Here is a 23,348-nt window from a genome sequence, read left to right as displayed (position 1 = left end):
CAACTTTGCACAACAAGAAAGGAGAGCTCCTCTTTTAAATATAGCAACAGTACACAACAAGGAACTATAACATCTCATTCGTATAGAACATCTGTATAAAACAGAAAACCAGAGCACCTCATTCACGTTGCACAATGTTACACAACAAGGAACAGGAGAACATCCGGTGCAACAATGAAGGCAAAATGGCCGCTGACCGGCTGTAGGGTGAAGTCGCACTAGTCCTCTCTCCCTGCAGATCGTGATGATCGTGAAAATGCTGTAGAATGCTTGGTGCCCCTGGCTGGATACGTTGCTTTTCGAGTAGATTGCTGACTCCAGTATTTTTGCAGGCACCGCATCGACTTTTGCTCTCAATAGTTACAGTTGTGAAAACTTGTTTTCTAAAAGCTACTATGGCGCAAAGAGGCCCAAACCAAAGGAGCAGAAGGAGGCTCCAAACCCAAATGTCTCGAATGTCCCTGCCCCTGTGCCAAACTCCGCTAGACGCTTAGCGGTTCAAACAAGAAAGCAGACCGCAAAAAACACAGGTACCGCAGATGATTCAGGCGAAGGCATCAAAGGAGTCAAGCAAAAAGATACCAAGGGGGCTGTCAAGAAGGGTATCAAGTACAAACAGAAAGAAAAGGAACTTAGCACTAATACTCCAAAGGGGAGTACACTCCGGCAACCCACCTTGGTCGAGTCATTCTCCGCCGCATCAGCAGGTCCCCAGGCTCCCAGCGCTGTGTTGGCGGTCGGTCCCAGTCAGCTTCCCGGCTCTTCGCAAACTGAAGCTGAGAAGGCAGGAGAGCAAAGAACACCGAGCGAGACGTGCCTCGATGACCAGCGGGTGGATCAGCCATCCCAGACAGCAGGAGACGAGGCGGAGCAGGCACGGTGGATGAAGGTGAGCAAATCAGGAGCTGGGCACGAGACGGTGAACCGCGTTGATTCACAGCTAGAGGCTCCGGCAGAACGGTCTGTGGACCGGGACGCAGCACAGGGGCAGTGTTGCAGCAGGCCAACAATAGAAATAGAGAGAACAGACAGAACCCCACTACCACAGGCACAACCCGACTGGGATGGGAACCTTTCTGCTAAAAAAATTACTGGCGCTACGGGGGACTCCAAACAATACAGTGGAAGTCTGGGAGGTGACTCGGCTGAAGAAGGGATGAAGGATAGGGCTACTGAAGGTGCAAAAACCCCTGAGATAGCGAGCAGCGAGCTTAATTTGGAAGAGGTTGCTGGCGCAGAAGGTTTATCCCCTGTGAGACAGAGAGCCCTTCTTCTCCTCAACGCAGGCCCAGGCCAGGCTCACCCAGGGACGATTGCCTCTTTTCTGTGAATGACGACTCAGGCTCAACGTCTGGAGAGAGTGGGGGAGTGGAGAGAGCTATACTGGTGGCTCAGATTCAGACCCGACCTATCAGCAGAGGAGAGCACAATCCAGAGGGCTTCGCCTAACCAGAGGGCAAAGCAACAGAAAAACAGACTGCGCCTTAAACAGCAGTCCTTCACATCTTGAAGTGGCAAAAAAATTAGATTGGGACTATTCCGCTACCTCTCATTTGTATCACGAGGACGGCGGAATGAACAGCCAACACCAACATCAGGCTTCCACCTCACCTCAGACTCCAACTATGGACTTGCTCAATTCCACACTAAAGCAGATGCAGGGGGAGGCTAGATCCGAGAGCAGAAGGGCTAAGCAGGCATACAAAAAAATTCAAGGTTCGCTAATCAAAATGAACAAATTATACGCGGAAATGGCAGGGAGAGTCACTGAAGTGGAAGAAAGGACTGGGAAGCTGGAGGATGAAGTCTCAAGATGGCAGGAATTCAAGGAGGCCCAGGAGAAAGTCACTGAGGACGTTCAATGGAAGTTGGAAGACTTCGAAAACCGACAGAGAAGTAACAACATTAAGCTTGTGGGCATTCCAGAAGGGGTGGAGGGGCAGGATGCATGGGCTTTTGTCATCTCACTATTATTGGGGGCCTTTCCCGAGCTCTCAGCTTAAAACTGGGAGAACGAAGTGCAACGCGCTCATCGGTTTCCTTTAACCCAGAGGAAGGGCTATGCTACATCTCAGCCACACAAACCCAGGGCGATGCTGGTTTATGGTTGGAATTTTCTACTCAGGCAAGAAGTTATGGACAAAGCGAAGCCTCAGTCCCGGTACTCCTTCAATGGAACAAAATTTTTTGCACGCCCAGACTTTTGTCACGCCACAGTAGAAAGGAGATGGCGATTAAGATAACTGATATCGCCTTTTCAGAAGATGGGGTTTGAAGCCTACCTGCAATTCCCAGCACGCCTTAAGTGTTAGTAGTCAGACAAACCAGGATGTTTTTTTCAGAGACTAAAGCCCAAGCATTTTTGTTGGAGTTAAAGGAAAGAAGGGACCAGAGGAGCACTAATGCTGCATTGAGATAACCAAGATAAAGTTATATGGATGAATCTTTAGATTAACCGATATAACAATCTACTAATACTATTAAGACTAAAAGCACTAAAAGCACTTCTATGGCATAATCACACTTGGTTAGGTTTTTTTGCATGGAGGGGGGGGCTTAGCGATTCCCTACGGGCTCAAAGCTGTCACACATAGGTCAGGATTGACCTATTTGCCTGTAAGGAAGGTGGGAGTCAGGGGGGGTTAAGGGTGGGGGGTTATGGGCACAGGGCACAGCGCACGTTTGCACCTTTTCACACATGAGCTTTGCTTAAGGGGGAGAAAGCAACTAGAGTCAGTGGTCGGGCCATGGATGGTATCTGTACTAGACATTGAAGGAAAATTGATTGTGTGGGAACAGCCTGATCGGGTAGGTCAGCCAGCAGAAGTACCCTAATGAATATAAGAATAATAACGCTTAATGTTTAAATGATCGGCTTAAGAGACAGCGAGTAGCGGTGCTGCTTAGAAATACACGTGCAGACTTTGTGTGTCTTCAGGAGACACACATTGAGGGAACCAAGGGTTTCTTATTGGAGCAAATGGGATTTCACTTGCTAGCTTACTCAAGACTAGGGGCTAAAACCAGAGGGGTGGCTATTCTATCTAGGTTCAGCAATGTGGTGGTAAGGAAGAAACTTGAGGACCAATGGGGCAGGTGGGTCTTGATAGATTGCTTGATTGGAGGTGACTGGGTTACGCTGGGATCAATCTATGGGTCAACAGAAAACGATCTGGAAGTTTTTGATTTTTTAGACCTAGCACTGGCTACATGGGCTCCACGGGTTATTTTACCTGGAGATTTTAATATTAACGGGGCAGGAGAGCTAGGTTTGGACTCCAGCGGGAGTTATCAGGACCGAAAGAAGAGAGTTTGCTGGGCAATTTTGAGCCTTGCTAAGAATAATGCGTTAATGGCTGTATGGGGGAAGTTAAAATCTAGTGACCCAGGGTTTACTTACTATTCTTCCCCCACAAGCTATGTGTTAGGTTAGATTATTTTATGTCATCCTGATCCTTAATATCCAAAGTACAGATTGAAAGACTCCCTCGGATCATATCCGATCACAATCCTTTAATACTAACAATAGAGGTAGCGGCAATACAAAGGCAGGAGTGGGGATGGACATTTGAGAGGGGTTTATTGAGGGAGGTCAATAGGGGAAGCAATGCTTCAGGGAATGCTTGGGTGGCCTTTAACAAAAGCAAGAACGATTAAAGTCGGAACAGTTAAGTAGGGCGTTATTAGGTGCCGAACAGAACCTGGCACAGTGTACGACATCTGGGGTATTACTTGACCAGGCACTACTCAAGGTTGCCAGGGCGAAAGCGGAGGCTGAAGAGAGAATAGCAATTAAAGCTGCTGATATATTTTTAACTAAAAGGAAAAATGCCACGAGTTTAGTGAACGGATGGGTCACACAATAGCGGTTCGGGCTAGACAGAAGGTCGCCTTAGGGGAAATTAAAGAAATAAAGGACTCCGACGGGAACCTTGTTTCAGATACTGACGAAATTTGTGAAGTTTTGTGACAGTTTTATACTAAACTATATAAGGAAGACCAACCCAAAGATCCTGGAGAAATGATAAGATACTTGCACGACACCCCCACTTATACATTATCGGAGGAAGATAGGGAATTACTGGATGCACCTCTGGGGAAAGATGAGATTGCTGCCACCATGTTAGGCTTGCCCTCAGGTAAGGCCCAGATCAGATCCCGGGGGAATTTTATAAGGTCTTTTTTGATGTAATCATCTACGACCTAGTCAATACAAGACAGGAGGCGCAGGTAGGCCTGTCCATACCGGATGGCTGGGCAGGAGCAGACATAGTAATCCTTTTAAAGAAAGGGAAACCATCTAGTGAGCCAGGTTCCTATCGGCCAATTACACTCATGCACTCAGATGTAAAGATCTTTTCAAAGGCACTGGCAGTAAGATTTTCCAGAGTAATAGGCACACTGGTTAGTATAAACCAACACGGCTTCATTCCAGGAAGAGGTACTACTCATCACATCCGTAAGGTCATTACACTGTTCGATGCCGCAGAAACCATAGGAGACCCGATGGCAGTTATGCTTCTGGATGCCGAAAAAGCATTTGATCGGGTCTCTTGGGAGTTTCTGCGGGCAGGTTTGAGGTGATCCGGCTTTGGGAAGGGCTTTATTAAAGCGATACAAGCACTATGCACTCCCACAGCAGGTATCCGGGTGAACGCAGGATGTACCTCTCCCTTTCAAATTACTCGAGGTACACGACAGGGGTGTCCGTGTTACCCACTCCTGTTTGCTATGTATATAAATCCACTGCTTCGAAAGTTGGAACAGAACATCCGGATCCTCCACTGGAGACTCAAAGGGGTCTATGTAAGGTTTTGGCTTATGCTGATGACATGGCAGTTATCACACCAGTACCTACAGAGGCTATCAGAGAGGTAGAGGAGGAAGCAGAGCAGTTTGGCCAGGTCGCAGGATATCCCCTGAACAAATCTAAAACCCAAATTATTAAAAACGAGCAGGCAAAGTGTACAGATTTGCGTGTGGTCCAGTCTGGAGTCTATCTAGGGGTACACATAACTGCGGATCTCGGCAAGCTGGTAGAGTCAAACATAGGGTCAGTAATTAATAAAGCCAAGAAAGATCTGGATAGGTTTCATAATCTACATTTGTCTATAGTAGGGTGGGTTAACATCGTTAGAATGATCCTCCTCCCAAAATTCCTCCACCTGTTCAGGGCAATCCCGCTTATGTTTGAAGCAACATGGTTTAACACTCTAGAACTTATGATAAATAGATTTGTCTGGGCGCATGGGAAAACAAGAAGAGCACTGAGATACATGTCACTCCCCAGGGATAGAGGGGTATGGGCATTGCCTGATTTTAAACTGTACTATTGGGCAGCAGCCCTCCAGCAAATGACGCGGCTCATAGGGGGGGCGGAGTCCAAATTGGAGGAAGCAATGGGTTCTGTTTCTATTTATGCGCTAGTCCTTGGTGAAGAGGCGGAGAATGCTTTTTTGAAGTATACCGACCCCAGTTACTTTAAAAGAACGAAATTTAAAACAGTCATCGCAGCACACAATGTTTGGAAGGCATTTAAGAAAACATTTGGTTTGGGAAGATTTAATGCATACAATGGGTTATTTCAGAATCCCACACTACCGCAAGAGATTTTTTCAGATATCGTTTTTTTAGAGTGGGGTGGCGGGGGTTGACAAAAGTGGGGGATATGATTGGGCTTGAAGGAATGCGTCAATTCACTGACATTCAGTCGACATTTGGTCTCAACTCAAGTAATTTTTTAAAGTGCTTACAGGTTAGGAGTTTATTAACCAGTAAAAAAGGTGGACCAAGGGGGTTCGAAAAAAATACAATATTGGAGGCCATTCAAGGTGGAAATGGATGTACGATCAAAAAATTCTATGCTGAGCTTATTGAAAGTAGAGAAGACAATCTTGCAAAATATGAATCTAAATGGGCAGAAAAGCTAGGAATAGAACAGAAGGCTCTCCGGTTGTCACTACAGCTAGGTCAGGAAATTCTTTGCTCGGCTGCCCTCCAAGTACAACATTATAAGACTATTTACTCATTATACTACACACCATCTAGGATTGCACAATGGGGAGGAACGCAGGAATCAACTGCCCACGTTGCGATAGCTCAGAGGCAGACATAATACATATTTTTGCTACATGCCCTCACTTACAGCCATTACTTAACTCTATTGAACTATTTATGAAAAATTCTTTGAGAATAGAGGTCAAGCTGACCCCAGTCAGGATTCTATTGGGGGTGGCCGAGGATTCTCCCCGGTCTCAATATGATTACTTCTTATTTGTTGCTATGGCAGTGTTTCGAAGCTATATGTAATCCCACCCACTTTAGACCAATGGGTGGCTAAGCTGCTAAATACCTACAACCTAAAAAAGGGGATTTACGCAAGAAAGGGCAAGAGGGGAAGAGCGCTAGGGATACAAATATGGGACCCCCTTAATAAATGGAAGGAAAAGTAAGCACTACCGCTTAGGTTAACCATCTCATTGATCGCATCTTGATTTATTTGCTTATCTCATTTTTAAAAAAAAATTTGTATCTTTCTTTGTGTTTTCTTTCTTCCTATTTTTGATCTGATTGGTCTATAGGGCAATATTTGTCAGGTTGTCACATGTACATACGCTTTTTATTTTTCAATTTAATTTAAGAATGTATATGCAGATCTATTTAAAACTTGTATGTTTAAACAGTTTATAGCTCATGCTTATGTTAGCTTGATTTTACTGTGATATACATTGATTTGCAGATGTTTTTCACTTAATGTGCCCTGTGAGAAAAAATATAAATATATATTAAAAAAAAGGAACAGGAGAACATCCTTTACAGAGACTAACTGTACACAACTAGAACAAGAGCACCTCGTCCACTTCAAGAAACAAGGTCTCCACATTCACATAGACTAATTGCAAACAAAGAAAATCTGAGATTCACATGCACATAAAATAACATTTATACAACAGGAAACCAGAGCTTCTAATAGTACACAATAAGAAACCACACCACTTTATTTCCATAAAATAACTGTACACAAGAAGCCAGAACTCCTTGGTCCCAAAAACCCAACCTTACACAACAAGACGCCAGAGTTTCTCATTTGTATAGAGTCAATGTACACAACAAGAACTCAAAGCTCGTCACTCACATAACATAACTGAACACAACAGGAAACCGGACAGAGACCTGTTTCACACACTACAACTGTACACAATAAAAGAAAAATTGTACACAATATTAACCTAGCGCTCCTGGTTTAACATAAAGTCTGAAAGGCCAAACTCCAACTTCAGGCAGGCAAAGACTCTGGGCCCAATTCACAAAAGTAAACTGAGACCTCAGTCTAACTTTACAACTTTCGGTATTCACAAAGGGCATTTACGAAACGTAAAGTTAAACTTTTGTCTCAGGTAAACTTAAGTTTTGGTCTTAGTATACCTCAGACCAACAAGTTAAAGTTAAGACCAAAACTTATGTTTAATTGAGACAAAAGTCTAACTTTACAATTCGTAAATACCCTTTGTGAATACCGAAAGTCATGAAGCTAGACTTTTTTCTCAGTTTTCCGTTGTGAATCGGGTCCTCTAATTGTTGCCTAATCATCAATTTTTCTGCCTTTGATGTAGATGCCATCTGTTCTTATCTTTCCAAGAAACTGTGAGAGTGTCAAATCATTCAGACGAAGACGTCTATAAGACACCTGATGCAATATCGATCTGGGACAAGTCCCTTGTTATCTCTCTCACAGGGTCAGATAATAATAATAACATAAACAGTGTGGTCTGAATTGACGTGCTATTAACATATTTTTTATAATAATACGTCTAAGACAAGCATATTCATGAACACAGGTTGTGTCAGACATCTCTAAGGTTTTATCAGAAATTCCCCATATTAGATATGCCAGAATAAAAAAGGGTTGACTTGGCAGGAGAGATTCTTTGTCACAGTTTATTGTGCCAGATAACTGCCAGAAGATCTTGACAGAGACTGCCAGACTGAGATAATGCCACAGCATCATGTTCTGAGTTGAAAGCTGATACTCAGCCAAGTCCGGCAGGAGAGGAGCTAATGCATGTTTTCCTTTTGAGGGTACACTCTCTCCCAGCTTCTGATAATTACATCCTCTTGATGTAAACAAGCATGCAGTCCATTGATTCTCCCTAAGAAACTCTAGATGCATGTTATACTATGCAATGCTCTGATAGTATAGTGAATTTAAATAGGTTTTAGGGTGTTAGGTTGCTAGATGATTATCTCTATGGTAGAAATGTGGATTTTATTTTCATTGTTCACAACATGCATTAGTGCTGTTTTAATATTATGTGTGTATATTTTACATCTTCTAAGCAACAGGATGAACCTGTTGAAATAAACACTTTTAAGCATAAAGAGCCTCATTATGATGTCAGTTAGAGTTGCCTCCGACCGGCATCTCTGCAGTTGCGGAATTGGCAGACCTCCGGCCGTCAGTCCCGAAACTGCAATTACTATGCGACTGCACATTTTGCGGTCATAGACTGCCATTTCTCTATCGGAGCCTGTGCAGCAGTTGGAAAACGGCAGCAGCACAAGCTCCCATAGAGAAATGGGAGTTTCTGCAAATCCCTGCACCGTGTGGCAGGCACCTTGCGGTGCCTGCCACACAGTGCAGGGATTTACAGGGGGCAGGATGCCCTCCAGGCCCGCAACCATAGGCCCAGGGGAGAAGTGGGCCCTGTTAGGGGCCCCCAAAGTTGCTTTACGACAAACTTTCCATGCCAAAAAGCCCAACAAGGAAAGCCTGTTGAAAACCGACATCATAATCCTGATGGCGGAAACGCCTTACCAAAGGAATTATGTGAGGTTTCTGATTGGCTGGTTTAGACTCTGACTGCCGTCATCGAAATACAGTGGTTTGAGTTCAAACCAAGGATGATGGTTGGTAAGCCACCGATGAGAGGTCGGAGGTTTACCAACTAACATCCAAATCAGGCCATTAGTGTCTTTTCTTAGTGCAGTACTCGTGTGTGATATTGTAAAGAACAAAAAATGAGTTTTCAAATTACCACTGCGTCACTGAATCCATTTTTAGGGACAGTTAGTAACCCAGAAAGCATGGATACCATATTAACTATGCATTGAGCGGGGCTGTGTGGGGCTACAATAATCTGTTTTTCACATTTAATTGCTTGTACATTGAACTAGGTTCACTCATGACACCAGTGGGTGTGAAAACAAGCCTTTTAAAGCTAAACAAAATCTTAGTTTATGCAACAGGTTCACACTTCAACTTTACTACACCAAGCACCTCCAAAAATAGCAACTATGTGGAGAAAGAACCAACATACATAATTCCAAAAGAACTATACACAAGAAAATCATAGTACATCACTTACAAAGAACAACCGTAAATATACAAGGATAATATGTCACACAGAGAACTGGTAAGCATAAGAACCCGTACCATGTATACTTTAGTTGAGCAATCTTGTATGCACAATTTCAAGTATTTGATCCTGGATGATGCACATTCCACTGTCCCACTGGATATGTTGACTCAATTGTGTTACATTAAATTAGCATTCCACCTAAGTCCAAAACACAGAAATGCTTCAAAGAACACAGACCATAGCACCACACAACCTACCACACACAATCAACACAAGCATACAGCACACAAACACAATACAAGACTCAACATGACATTATATCCATATGCATCAGACTAGGCTCATTTTCTGCATGGTTGCATAAAAGATGTCATTCTAATGGGTTGTGAAAAATGAGGACAAGACCCTCAACATGAGGTTCTGTTATTTGCAGTTAGGGACAATTACAAATGGTTGAGAAGTCATTTAGCATTACATACCATCATGTGAGGGAAGATCATCCCAATTATGAACATTGCTGAAAAGTTAGTTATCCCCGTAAGTGCCACGGCCGGTGGCCGAGAGGCCTGAGTGAAGTTAGATACAGTGATTGGCAAAGACACACCACCTTTCAAAAGAAAAAACATGCAAAATCTTATTAAGGATGATATGGTGTAACATAGCACTTAATATGTCCATGACAATCCTGGCATCCAATTTGTCATAATAATTATGCATTGAGTGATTGTTCACTTTGTCCTGGTGAAACTTGAGGTAAATGGCATTCTGCCCCAGCCGATTTCCTTCTAACTTGGAAGTACTTGTGGCCAATGGCCAATTCCTTTCTGACCCAGTGAATATCTTTTGTAAGGTTCCAAAAGAATAGCCCCTCCTCTGGTGAAGTAAACTTTTCAGCTGCTCTTGTGCCTACTCAAGATGCAACAACCTTTCTGTTGACTGCTTTGCAGATGATAAACAAACCTATCCTCCCAGCTCTGATCCTCAGGCTGGATTTTCTAAAGGGATGGGTGGATTTCAGCATGCTCAATGGTTTTGAAACAGACATCATGAGTTTTGGTTTATTTCACTGTCAGTCTTGTTCGGTCACTTATATTTTTTATGGACACTCCACTGTGCATGCGTAAAAACACAGGTGCACCTCCGAATCCTGACAAATGTATATACCCAAGAGGAATACACCTTTCCGAGCAAGTGCACCAAAGCAAGGACTTTCTTGACTGCACACAAAATGTTCAAAGCGCTTCTGGACTCGAGAATGTACATTACATTTCTGCTCTTCCTAAAAGAGACCGCCTGCCCACGTTATGATTAGGTTCAAAATACAGTGTCCCACCTTTGCATGTCTGGACAGGCTATCAAAATATCGTCTTGTAATATTATTGAGTGCAGGGTGTCAACTACCACAGTATTGCATTCAGTAAGCATGTAAGTCTGTATAGGTAAGTGTGGAAGTGTAGGTTTACTATTCATAACTAAACATCTATGTAGCTTGAAGATATGTATAAAATGTACATATACATATAAACACACACATATTACGCAGTGGCAGTCAACCCCTGTATCGGTATGGTTCAGACGTACTTTCTATTGAAAAGCCATGTTTTGATTTGCCCATCAGGTTTGTGAACTAAGATCTAGCTTGCCAATTTTCATGCAAATCTGTGCAGGAGAAAACAAAGTTAAGGGAGTGAAAAAGATGTGTTTTCCTACTTTATCTCACATATGAAGTTTTGCTCATGCCTACAACCCGAACAGTTAATTGTATTTACATCAAACACAGCATGAAAGTAGATCTTTACTTAAGGCAATGCATTTGCTTGTATTGACTTACTTCCCTTCAGTAGTTCAACCCTCACTGTGCACTGCCAAAGGCAAGTCCCAGGCACAGCTCTCCCGTGCAGCTGCATCGCTCTTGCTCCTGTCATCTCCTTGCTTCTTCCCTGTTTGTTTGCACTTTCTCCCTGCTTTCCCTCCCTTTTCCTTGTTTTCTATTGGCCGTTTCCCAGTTTTTTTCAGTGCCTTCTCCTTTTCAGGAAAAAACAAGTCTCCATCGCTCGTGGGTGATTTGCTGCGCTTTATAAATTCGTAATTGATTGATGAGCAGTGGAGTTGGGCTGATGGCAGGGATTGGGCAGAGGCCCTCGCCACACATCATTCCCTGCATCAAACGACAAAAGGCTTCAGGGCTTGGGGTGGGGTGGGTGCAGGGCCATGGCCATGGCCAGCAGAGGCTGTTCACCAGGGGTGAGTCGGGCACAGGACCTGACCTCAAGGAAATTAAGTAAAATATTTTAAAAAACTAACATCATTTTCAGTTATGGTTATCAATATACGCCATGACTTGTGTCAATGCTGAAAACAATAATTTTTCAATGGCACAGAACAGAACAGAAACAAACTATGACGACGAACTTAAGAACTCAAAGAAGAACTGCCGCACCCTCGAGAAAGCCTGGCGCAACGACCAGACCACAGACAACATGACTGCCCTCAAGCACGCCACCTGCATACACCACCAGCTGATCCGTACCACCAAGAAGGCAGCCTTCAAAGAACGACTGGACAACAACGCCCACAACAGCAAGGAACTCTTCAGCATCATCAAAGAGCTCTCCAACCTCAATGCCGGAAACAACGACATCACTCCCTCGCAAGACCTCTGCGACTCGCTCGCCTCGTTCTTCCACCGCAATATCGCCGAAATACACAACAGCTTCGACGCACCAACCACACACCAAACCACCGAACCAACGCCCCCCACCACCATCCTCTGCGCCTGGACCCCGGTCAGCACCGAAGACACCACCCGCACGATGAACACCATCCACTCCGGATCCCCAACTGACCCCTGCCCCCACCACGTCTTCAACAAGGCCGACTCCATCATCGCACCCCAACTCCAGGACATCATCAACACCTCCTTCAACACCGCCACCTTCCCGTAGAGCTGGAAGCACGCCGAGCTCAGCGCCCTCCTGAAAAAACCAACAGCGGACCCCACCGACCTCAAGAACTTCCGCCCCATCTCGCTCCTCCCTTTTCCTGCCAAAGTCATCGAGAAGACCGTCAACAGCTTGCCACCTTCCTCGAGACAAACGGATCCCTCGACCAATCGCAGTCCGGTTTCCGAGACAACCACAGCACCGAGACCGCCCTCATCGCAGCCACTGACGACATCAGATCCCTGCTCGACAACAGGGAAACAGCGGCCCTCATCCTCCTGGACCTCTCCGCAGCGTTCGACACTGTCTGCCACCGCACCCTAGTGCAGCGCCTCAGCAACATCGGAATCCGAGAGAAGGCACTGGAGTGGATCATCTCGTTCCTCACCGGAAGAACCCAGAGAGTCCGCCTCCGCCCTTCAGATCCGAGGCCACCGAAGTCATCTGCGGCGTACCACAGGGATCATCACTCAGCCCCACCCTCTTCAACGTCTACATGAGCCCCCTCGCAGCCATCGCACACCAACACAACCTCAACATCATCTCCTACGCCAACAAAACCCAGCTGATCCTCTCCCTCACCAACGATCCCACCAGAGCCAGAACCAGCCTACACGAAGGTATGAAAGACGTCGCCGAGTGGATGAAGAACAGCCGCCTGAAACTGAACTCAGACAAGACGGAAGTCCTCATCCTGGGATCGTCGCCCTCCGCCTGGGACGACTCCTGGTGGCCCCTTGCCCTGGGCACCACTCCCAAGCCAACGGACCACGCACGTAACCTGGGCTTCATCCTGGACTCCTCCCTCTCGTTGACCAGACAAGTCAACGCCGTCTCATCATCGTGCTTCAACACCCTGCGCATGCTCCGAAAGATCTTTCGATGGATCCCCACCGAAACCAGGAAGACGGTCACCCAAGCACTAGTCACCAGCCGACTGGACTACGTAAACACCCTCTACGCCGGAACCACAGCCAAACTTCAGAAAAGTCTCCAACGCATCCAGAACGTTTCCGCACGACGCGTCCTGGACATCCCCCGACACAACCACATCTCCGGCCAGCTGAGAGACCTGCACTGGCTCCCCGTCAGCAAGAGGATCACGTTCAGACTCCTCACCCATGCACACAAGGCTCTCCACGACCTGGGCCCCAAGTACCTCAACAACCGCCTGACCTTCTACACACCCACCCGCCAGCTACGATCGACCAGCCTCGCCTCGCCGCCGTTCCACGCATCCGCAGAACCACCTCCGGAGGAAGATCCTTCTCCTACCTGGCAGCCAAGACATGGAACTTCCTCCCCATCCACCTTCGGCTAACCCAGGACCATCTCGCCTTCAGGAAGCAACTCAAGACCTGGCTTTTCGAGCAGTAACGGACCCCTCTCCCCCAGCGCCTTGAGACCCTTCCAGGTGAGTAGCGCGCTATACAAATGCTATGATTGATTGATTGATTGATTGATTGATACGGCATGTGTTGTGAGCGCTGATAACCATAACTGGCACCTTGAGTGCTTTTATGCATTTGATGCAAAACCATTACTCAGTTTTTAACTGTGCTTTTCCAGTGAATAAGTGCATATACAAATATATATTATTAAGGTACATAGATGTAGTGTTAATAATAGTGAATATACACTTGCCTACACAAATACTTACCATAACAATACTATATAACAGTCAATTTCCTACACTTGATATTGTTGCAGGATGATCGAAGGTACTCGATTTTCCTGAAGACCACGGGGCGCATGCATCAAGGTATGATTTTGTGAGTCCTTAATTGGGATTATTATGGAATCGCAATTAAGTACTTGCAAAAGCATATGCATGTAGAAATCACTATAAAAATAGTGATTCCTAAACATTCCTTAATTTCGATTCACAAATTGTGAGTCGCAATTAAGGAATGGCTCCCCATTCATTCCTATGGGTCTACAGGCCCATAGGAATGAATGGGAAATTGCATGCGCAATTTGCGAGCACCAGTAGGTACTCGCAAATTGCGTATGCAATTTCAAAGTAGCAAGGGTGTCAAAAGGACACCCTGGTGCACCCCTGGAATTGTGATGTGCACCCATGTTGCGCACACACATGCCCCAAGGGCATGTGTGTGTGCAACATGGAACTTTGAAAAATGCACTTTAGTGCATTTTTTCAAAGTTTTTGCAAATTACCAACCAGTTCAATTGCGCCGTAATTTTCGGCCCCAAATAGTGAAATTGCTATGTAAAAGTGGTTATTACATTGGATTTAAAGAATCGCAAATTGGGATTCCTTAAATGCAATTGCAATTTAAGAAATCGCAATAAATTGCGATTTCTTAATTGCGAGTGACTTACACTTTGATGGATCGCAAAAGCCCTTTCTGTGGATGAAACCGCCAATTTTTGAGAATCGGACCATTTGCACTAGCAAAAAAGGTTGATGCACGTGCCTGTACTTTCTGTAATTGCGACGGATCTGAGGTATAGTCTCACAAATCCTACCTTCCTCCTGACTTTCGGAAAGGCACTAAAAAATGTGTTTCTGCTGACTGGTTTCCAGTTTTCAATATGTATCCACGTGGTGTGCTCCTAGAGATGAATCAGCGCCTAGCATGCATGCTGTGAGATTCAGAAATACATAATAAACCAAACTAATTTAAAAAGTTAATAATTACAATCTCTCACAGGCACACATACTTTCTTACACTGGCAAACTACTTCAATACCCGATTTTAAAAGAAGATGAAAATGTTTTATAATCTACCTGTCAAACATTGTTGAATCTATTCTCATGGCATTCAAAGTTCTCTCTTACCAGGAACTACAACACAACCAAGTAACAGTCCACCATCACTCTCAGAGCCAAGCTTCCCTTCCAGTTACTCATTGACTTTACCCTTGTTTTTGACTTTGACCCTTTATACCTCATATCTGTGTACAGCCATGAATATGATGTGCTACGTATCTAGAAACTATCCAGTGAGTAGGTGGCAGAGAAAGGTAGCTAAAGAAGATAGTGTATTTGTTCTGTTGTGGTGAATGTACCACCAGGTTTGCGTATGCATGTATGCTTTTGTATGGTGGTTTGATGTAGGAATAGACTTTTATTTAAAATGCTGCAAACATGCAGAGCATTCTGCCATTCAATGATAATTTCAGATGTGTATATCATGATGGATGTAAGATATGAGTGTATGCCACTCCCTAGGTATACATACAGTGTAGTTTAGTAAATGTAACTAGAAGACACTTCAATTAAATCTACAGCACCTAACAAACATGCAAGAGCTGAATGTTTGATATGGCATGGGTGATCCCAGACTCAACAGCGCACACATCAGTAAAGCACCCCTGCCATCACAGAGAGTTTGTGTGCTGATCTAATGGCAACAGTACCTGTTGCTGAAAAGCTGTTGTCCTTGGTGGAGTGGCTGTAGTGCCACATGAGCACAATTGAAGGCACCTAATAACCGATGGAAGTGTGCAATAGCATATAATTTGTTAGCAACTAATTGCCTTTGCACTAGTGACTGGGGCATGGAGATAAACTAGTGTAGTTGGCTGGTAATGCATCTCAGTACCTGTTGCAAGCAGAATGATTGGCTCAAGAGCTGTCATGTTGTTGTTACTGACCCTCTGGGAAATCTCAGTGGCCATGACATAAAGTGCAGCCATCAATTTGGCATGTGTAGAGATGACCTAGATGAGACTGTAGATGCACTATGCTCCTTGTCACTGTCTGCAGCCATGTCAAAGATGAGGATCAGGCGAGAAACGGGACATAGCAATTGCTGCTTCTCTGGACATGCCAAAGATGCATGTGTGTTTTATTTGTGTAGTGAGAATCTACTAAAAGGCAGTAGAGCACTGTGTACCGCTAAGGATAAAGTAAACAAGTAATTTGAGAGCTAGCTAGTTTAGGAACTCTTACTACGTCATTATGTAGTGTTATTGATAGAGGTGTGTCTTCACCTCTTTCTGGAATTGGAGCAGGAGTGGTCTAGTCCTGATTGATATTTGAATGTTTTTGCAGGTCCTGAGTGCATGAGAAAGGCATTTTACCTTATTTTTCCTTTTTAGACTTCTTTGTCTTCAATGTGATGATGTTTGGTTGCAGGTGTGCCACAAGCCAACCAAGATGGTGAGCCTGTCAGACAGGTATATGGGGGTGCAGGTCATAATGGTTCTATAGGTGATGCAGTTATTTTTTAAAATGGAGAATCCGATAGGAAAAGACAATGGAGTTCCAACAGGATTGTGTGATGTGATCATATTTAGGCCCTTCAGGAGAAGTGCTGCACTGTGTATGCTACCCTTAAATTGGGCCAGTGCAGAGAGTTGGAGGCAATGGAGTAGGGTATTTCCAGCATCCAGCTGCAATGGACTTGAACAGCCTTCTCTTCCTGCTGGGAAGGTTTTACTTTCTTTAATGAGAGAGATGACACCAGGCCATTTTTGTGTTCTTGACAATGTGTTTCTTGGGTATGAAGTTGGTCTCCAGGGTGAATTCAGATGACTTGCCCTTAGGAGGAATCTGGGGTTCAAAGCCCTAATGGTTCATGCCATTCAGCCAGGGTTGTATTATTTCTTGCCTGTTATTCGTGGAACACTAACAAGAATTATGCTGCCTGCACCTCATCCAGCGCTGGGTGAGGTGCATGCAGAATTTGAGTTGTTGATGCTGTAATTTGAGAGCGACCCTCCATCAGGATCCACCTAGAGGTTGAAGATAAACAGGAACTGTGTGGAACCCTGTGGGGCTAGGTGGCAGGGATCACATGGGACCTTGAGGTGTCCATGTGAATGAACAGGTATTGGCTGGAAAGGTAAGAGAAGAACCACTGATGGACACAGCCAGTGAATCCCATTCATGTTTTACTGTGTTAATGAAGGTGGCATGGTATATTGTTTTAAAGGCAGCTGAAAAGCTCAGCAATACCAGGAAGCAGGGATCTTCTTTATCTATGATCGGGAGACTGTCTTCAATTTGTAAGGTTGCTGTCTCCATGCTGTAGCATGATCTGAGGAATGGATTGGTATTTCAGGAAATAGTTGGTGTGAGCTTAAGGTATAAAATAAACCTTTTTTGAGGATCTTGATAATGAAGGGAATGTGAGTGATAATCCGGCAGTTTGTGTGGCCATCAGGGTTTAGTGTAGGTTTCTTCAGGTGTAGGTTAGTCTGGTCCACCTTGAAAGGTTCAAGAAGATGCCAGACTGAGGGAGGTATTGGTAATGGTGAGTAGACCTGACAGAGCTTCTCCACACAGAGCTGCAGATCAAGAGTAAGACATCTTCAATAACGTGCAAGGCAAGAAAGATATGGTGGAGATCAAATTACTGGCCTATATTTAAGCTTTTAAAAATGGGCAGCATGTGAGTGACTAGTTGATGTATTGAGTTGTGCCTGTTGATGGGCGTGTCAGATTCATTGCAGTAAATAATATACATTTATTTTTAGATATATATTTGTCTAATTTTTATTGAATTTGCTACCAACATAACAATGAGAGGACTTGCTTAGACATGTAAAATTGAGGCATACTGGTGCATTAGATATGTAACCAAAACAATAAAAATCCAAATTCCTGTTACAGTGTTCCAGGAGGCAAGCATTACAAACAGGGCAATAACAGTTAGCAGTGCCGGACAAGTCAATCTAAACTACAACACCTTTACATTCAATTCTGAGTATGATAGCTTATATATAAATGTTTTTTATCCACACCATTGCTGAGAAGAAATTAGTGTTGGGGCCACCAAATGTTCTTTGGGCTTGAGACCTGTGGAAGTGGCTTCTCAAAGTGCTCCAACTGTTCATTAAAGTAAGTTAGTTTTTTGAACCAGCTAATTAGGGTTGTGCTGTACCCTTTGTCACAGTGTCTGGCTACTTCCTGTTTGGCTACCATGAGGGTCAATGCAGTGAACTTACAACCCCAAATGGTATATCTCCGACCAACCCAAGCAGGGCAATCTTAGGGTCCAACTAAATTGGTGTACCATCCATTGTTTTCAGTGACCCTAACATTGCACCCCAATATGTGTATACTAATAGGCATAGTCAATCTAGCAAAAATTCTGCATCGGTAGCGCCATTTCCTCTGCATTTGAAATCCACAACCAGACCCCACTGTGATATGTCTAAAGGGGATGATAGATTTTGTGGAGATACTTAGAATGAATCATAGTATATGGACTGTTGGGCAATAAGGCCTTGGTTTGTGCACATCCATTATCTGCACCCCCCCTCCAACTTTATGCACCGTTTATAGTTTTATATTGGCACCATCAGTAGACTCTCCATCTATGTGGCACTGTATACGTGAGTGACTCTACACTTCATAATATAGAGTAAATGAGCATTGACAATGATTGTAACTCTGATGGTTGCTGAGGAAACACAAGAAATTCAATTATGTATACCACATACAGTTTAAAATATAAAAACACATGAAGAGCTGTGTGGTCAGGATTCATTAGGCCTTGAAAAATCTGCTTGCCCACTTGGTATGGCAAGTCACAATTTATCAGGGAGAGCTATTTTTAAGGGCAAGTTGCCTGTTCTGAGTGTACATGAGCAGGCAAAGAACAAATGCTCTGTTTAGTCAGAAAAACATGAGCAATAAAGATTCCTTTTAAATCTTTTTTTTTTATCTTGTCACATTTGCTCTACTTTCAAAGATGGAATTCAAATGTCAGTGTATGTCTGTTGACAGATTGGTGCTTATTTTATCCTAGAGATTGCTGTTTACTTTTCTTTCTCTGACTGGAAAGCTAGAGGATTTTGTAAAGTGAACTGTCAGTGAATCTTTCTGGGGTAAAGGGAGTGTGAAATGAAAGGCTGTAGGATATTTTATTTCTAACACACCACATTTTCAATAGATTGCAAATGAACTGTGCAAGTATTTCAATATATATGAGCAGTTAGGAAAACCCACGCTTTAAATTATTTTGAAGTGTGATGGAACCGAAGATTTTAGCAGTATCAGAACAAATCAGAACACTTTACTGATGGTGCAAATGATAAATATTCTCTGAAACCCAATTTTCACACATTATCTTAAATATGCTATAGAGTTTTATACATAAAACTGCATGTCAGCTGTAAAGTTTGCGGTCATTTCAATGGAAGATGACCGCTGTCTGTAAATGACAGTGTGTTACCACATCATGCTTTAGTAATATTCATTAAAAGTGAGAGTTTTTAAACATGAACTGAGTAACATTCCTGTTTTGCGCCCTGATGACAATGCATTAGTGAACTAAGGGACAAGTCGACATCATGTGTTGTCTGTATATGTTCTAGATTCTTACAAATTATGGAGCAAACGTTTATCCATTACAAAAGAGATTGTTGTTCATCGGACATGCTGAACTCACACATTTGAAGGCACTCTCAGATTTGATAATGAAGAAAAATGCGATTTGGTGAAACATAATACAGTTTGAGACCAGTTTATATGTCAAGCAATTGGATGGAATAGATTATTCAAGTCACTAGACCTGCTGGTCTGATAAACGTTTTACGATTTTTCAAGGCCTGTTCATGGTTATATTTTGGAGTTCAAGGTAGCGACCTTCCAGGAAACTGCTACGTGGCGTGGTGAGGTTGAGAGAGTGCAATTGAGAATAGCCTTTGTTTCCTGCATCAGGGTTCATCTGGAATGGTTCATGAGAGGAGCACTGTGGAATAAATGTAGTCTAGCTTAGTTCTAAGACTAAGTGTGTGCTAGGCCATAGCTCTGGATTCCACCATTTCTAATGCATAATGCATGCACGTAGGGTGATGGCAAAGAGCTGTAGCAATGGTTTGTGGATGTATGGTATTCCTTTCATTCACCATGTTTCGCATGTACGATGGTGGTTAAAACCAGTAGAGTGCAAAATGTGCCTGTCCACAAAAGTATTAGAATTCAATATCTGTGTCATCCATCCATTCTAGTGATACAGAAGTTGCCAGGACTTCCTATTTGACCCTAGGTTGCCTATTGTCCCACAACAGCTTTACCATAAGAGACCTAAATGTTCGGAAGAATTGTTGGCAGTTCATTAAGGAACAGGTACAGTAGTTTTGGTACAATTACCATTTTCATCAGAGTATTAAGCCTTGCAAGTGATGACCCAGCTATCCTCTCTACAAGGTATAGCAACCCCATCATTTTCACTGATGACAGACTGCACAGCCTGACAGATCCAGATACCTAGGTATTTAACTGAGTTTCTACACCAACCTGGGGGTATTCGATATGACATTCAGGATTTCTCCTGTCAGGAGGAATATTTGTGATTTTTTCAAGGTTATTGTAGAGTCAAACAGCTTACAAAATCAAATAATCTAACAGGCCACAGGTCTTAAATTACAACTAGGCTCTCCTACAAACAGTCACAACATTGTCCACATACACCGATAATAGGTGCCTGCGACCACTGACGTGAAGACCCCTGTTTGAGTGATTCTGCTGCAATCTACATGCCAACTGATCGCTAAGGAAAAGAGAAGAGTAGAATAGTGGGTAACCCTGCCTTGTACCTCTGGATAATGGAATGGGGATAGACAGTTGAACATTCATCCAAATCTGTGCTGTACACCCTTATCCATTCCAGGAATGACCTTGATATAGCCATTCATTCCTGTATAAGCCATAGGTATTCCCACTCAAGTGAGTTGGGTGGTTTTGCTGCATCCAGGAAGACATCTAGCATGTGAGGTCAAGGTTCAGTTGATGTAATAATGCAAATATAGTCTGCAAAGTGTGTGCCGTTGACCTTCCTGAACGAAATGATCAGATTGTACCATCTTGGTAGGAAGCAGTCGACCAGCTAGAAGTTTAACAAGGATTTTAGTTTCAGTATATATTAGGGAAAGTGGACAATACGACTCACATTGATATGGTTGTTTATCAGGTTTAAGCAATATGTTTAAAACAGCCTCTCTCAGGGAGGGTGGAGAATACAAGCCAATCACACTTCCTCAAAGAGCTCCAATAAGTAAGATGCTAGTAGGTGGGAGAATTCTTTATAGAATTCACTAGGAATTATGTTACTCTCTAGAGTTCCACTACCAGGCACTCTTTGGATTGCAGCTATTATATCTGCTGTTGAGAAAGTCACATCCAGGAACTGGCAATGTGCCTCATTAAGCAAAATAGTGATAACTCCAGCAATTACTGGCATAGGTGCCCACATTACTAACCTTTGAGTATAATTCCTTGCAAAAGATTCTAGGATCTGCTGATCCTCATGTATCTAGGAGCACTCATCCACACTTGTTTGCATTATGCCATCCTGCTCTATAGTCATCTGATTAGATTAGCCAAGGTTTTCCCCAAATGCTTTATCTTCTTGTCTGCCACCTCATCCTATTCTGTGAGCTTATTTTGAATCTCTTCCAGAGTAGTGGCCTCCAGGGCATGTATGCATTTGACTTCCAGTTTTCTGGTGCACTCCTGCAGTCTAGCCATGTCAGCCTTGAGAGTTTGTACTATCCTGTTAGCTATGCAAACAAACTTTGAATGTTTCCCAAAGGGTGCTATAACTATAGCCCAAATTAATAGAAAAATATTCTTCAATCACTTTCTTTACCTTATTCCTGCACAGTGATACACCTTGCAATGTCCCTCTTGCTAAATGACATCACCTAAAGGGGTGCTCCACCCCCGGGATCTGTATTTCGACAAGTGTGGGTGAGTGGTCATAGAGCCTTCTTACTAAGTGGGCACCAATTAACTGCAAATATAGTCTCAGTTGTGGAGGTCAATTGCATTTCTTATAGTAAAATGCACTTTGTCAGTCAGAATATGTTATAACCTGGTGCATCTTGCATGGGATATTTAACCCTCTCACTAGCAAAACATGAACAAAATTATTCTGTCAATGTGCACAATAGTTATTAAAAGGGTTATGAATTGAAAATGTTCTCCTGCCCATTGCTTCCAGTGCAGTTGAACCTTGCATATCTAGACAGTACATGATAAGCAGGTATATAATGCTCCTCATCTCCTGTCAAAATACTTTCCCCGCAGCATACCTCCCTCTCCTGCACTGACTTTCCAATTGTGCCATTGTCCATACTATTCGCAGCACCCCCCACCAATCATTTTATAAGCAAAACCAATAGATTTGTATCACATATGCTTAAATTAGAACAGGACTTAACCACATGAGTAGCCATGAGTGACAGCCAACACACTTCATTAAGTGAAGATGGCCTGGGGTAATATGCGTTTCCTAGTGCAGCTGGGCTACAACCTCTTGCTTTAAATTGGGATTCTTGTCGGCAAATATATGCACCCTGCCCAAGCAGGAACAACAATCCTAGTCAGTGTAAGTCACATACACACCCTAAATTAACCTTTGCTCACCCCCTGGTAGCATGGCACAGAGCACTCAGGCTTAACTTAAGTGGCAACTTGTAAAGTATTTGTGCAACACTTCAAACAGTAAAATATTGAAAACACCACACAAAACATGCCCCACCTGGTTAGACAAATAGAGCTCAATTTAATGAACAAAACAAAACCAAAATGACAAAAATCCAATAAGTAGAACCGGAGTTATGAATTTTGAAAGAATATTTTGAATTATAGTGCTTAAAAGCTTAAAGCACCAACCTGTACAATCTGCTAGTGCTAGACCGGGTCAAATCCAAAAGTTCAGTCTGACCGCGAAGGAGCACAAGTTGGATACAGGCACCAACCTTGTCCCACTACAAAGTACCTTGCTAGCATCCTTAACGAACATCCGATGAGAGGAGCAGTGGAGGCGATGCATCTTTATCGATCCTTAGAATGTAGGTGATGCATTGGTTCAGAACTGTGCAAAGTCGTGGACAGGTAGAAAAAGTAGGTGATGCACCATGCCAACGGTGAAGCGATATACTAGATCTGCTATGATGCCTTGTTGTCAGAGATGCACCAGTTCTGAGTAGTGCAACTATGGCGATGTATGGATTTTGGCAGTTGCATCATTCCACTTCCAAGGACCCAGGACTGGATTAACACCACTTGGTGTGTGGGGACATGGCACAGCATAATTCAGGTGTAAGTGTGAGGCTGTGCCAG

General features: G+C 43.5%; 1 protein-coding gene across 1 annotated transcript in view; it reads right to left on the bottom strand.

The window, feature by feature from the left end:
• LOC144790945 (solute carrier family 2, facilitated glucose transporter member 11-like) overlaps positions 1–23,348 on the bottom strand; it is a 525,594-nt gene that overhangs the window by 3,102 nt on the left and 499,144 nt on the right. The window contains exon 11 of the mRNA XM_078665571.1: positions 9,839–9,966. Within this exon, the coding sequence (XP_078521697.1) occupies positions 9,839–9,966 (128 nt within the window). The remainder of the gene's footprint in view (positions 1–9,838; positions 9,967–23,348) is intronic.

The sequence above is a fragment of the Lissotriton helveticus genome, chromosome 11 (assembly GCF_964261635.1).
Source record: "Lissotriton helveticus chromosome 11, aLisHel1.1, whole genome shotgun sequence".
Taxonomy (NCBI): Eukaryota; Metazoa; Chordata; class Amphibia; order Caudata; family Salamandridae; genus Lissotriton; species Lissotriton helveticus.
The sequence above is the reverse complement of the archived record's forward strand: the minus strand, read 5'-3'. Positions and strand labels throughout refer to the sequence as shown.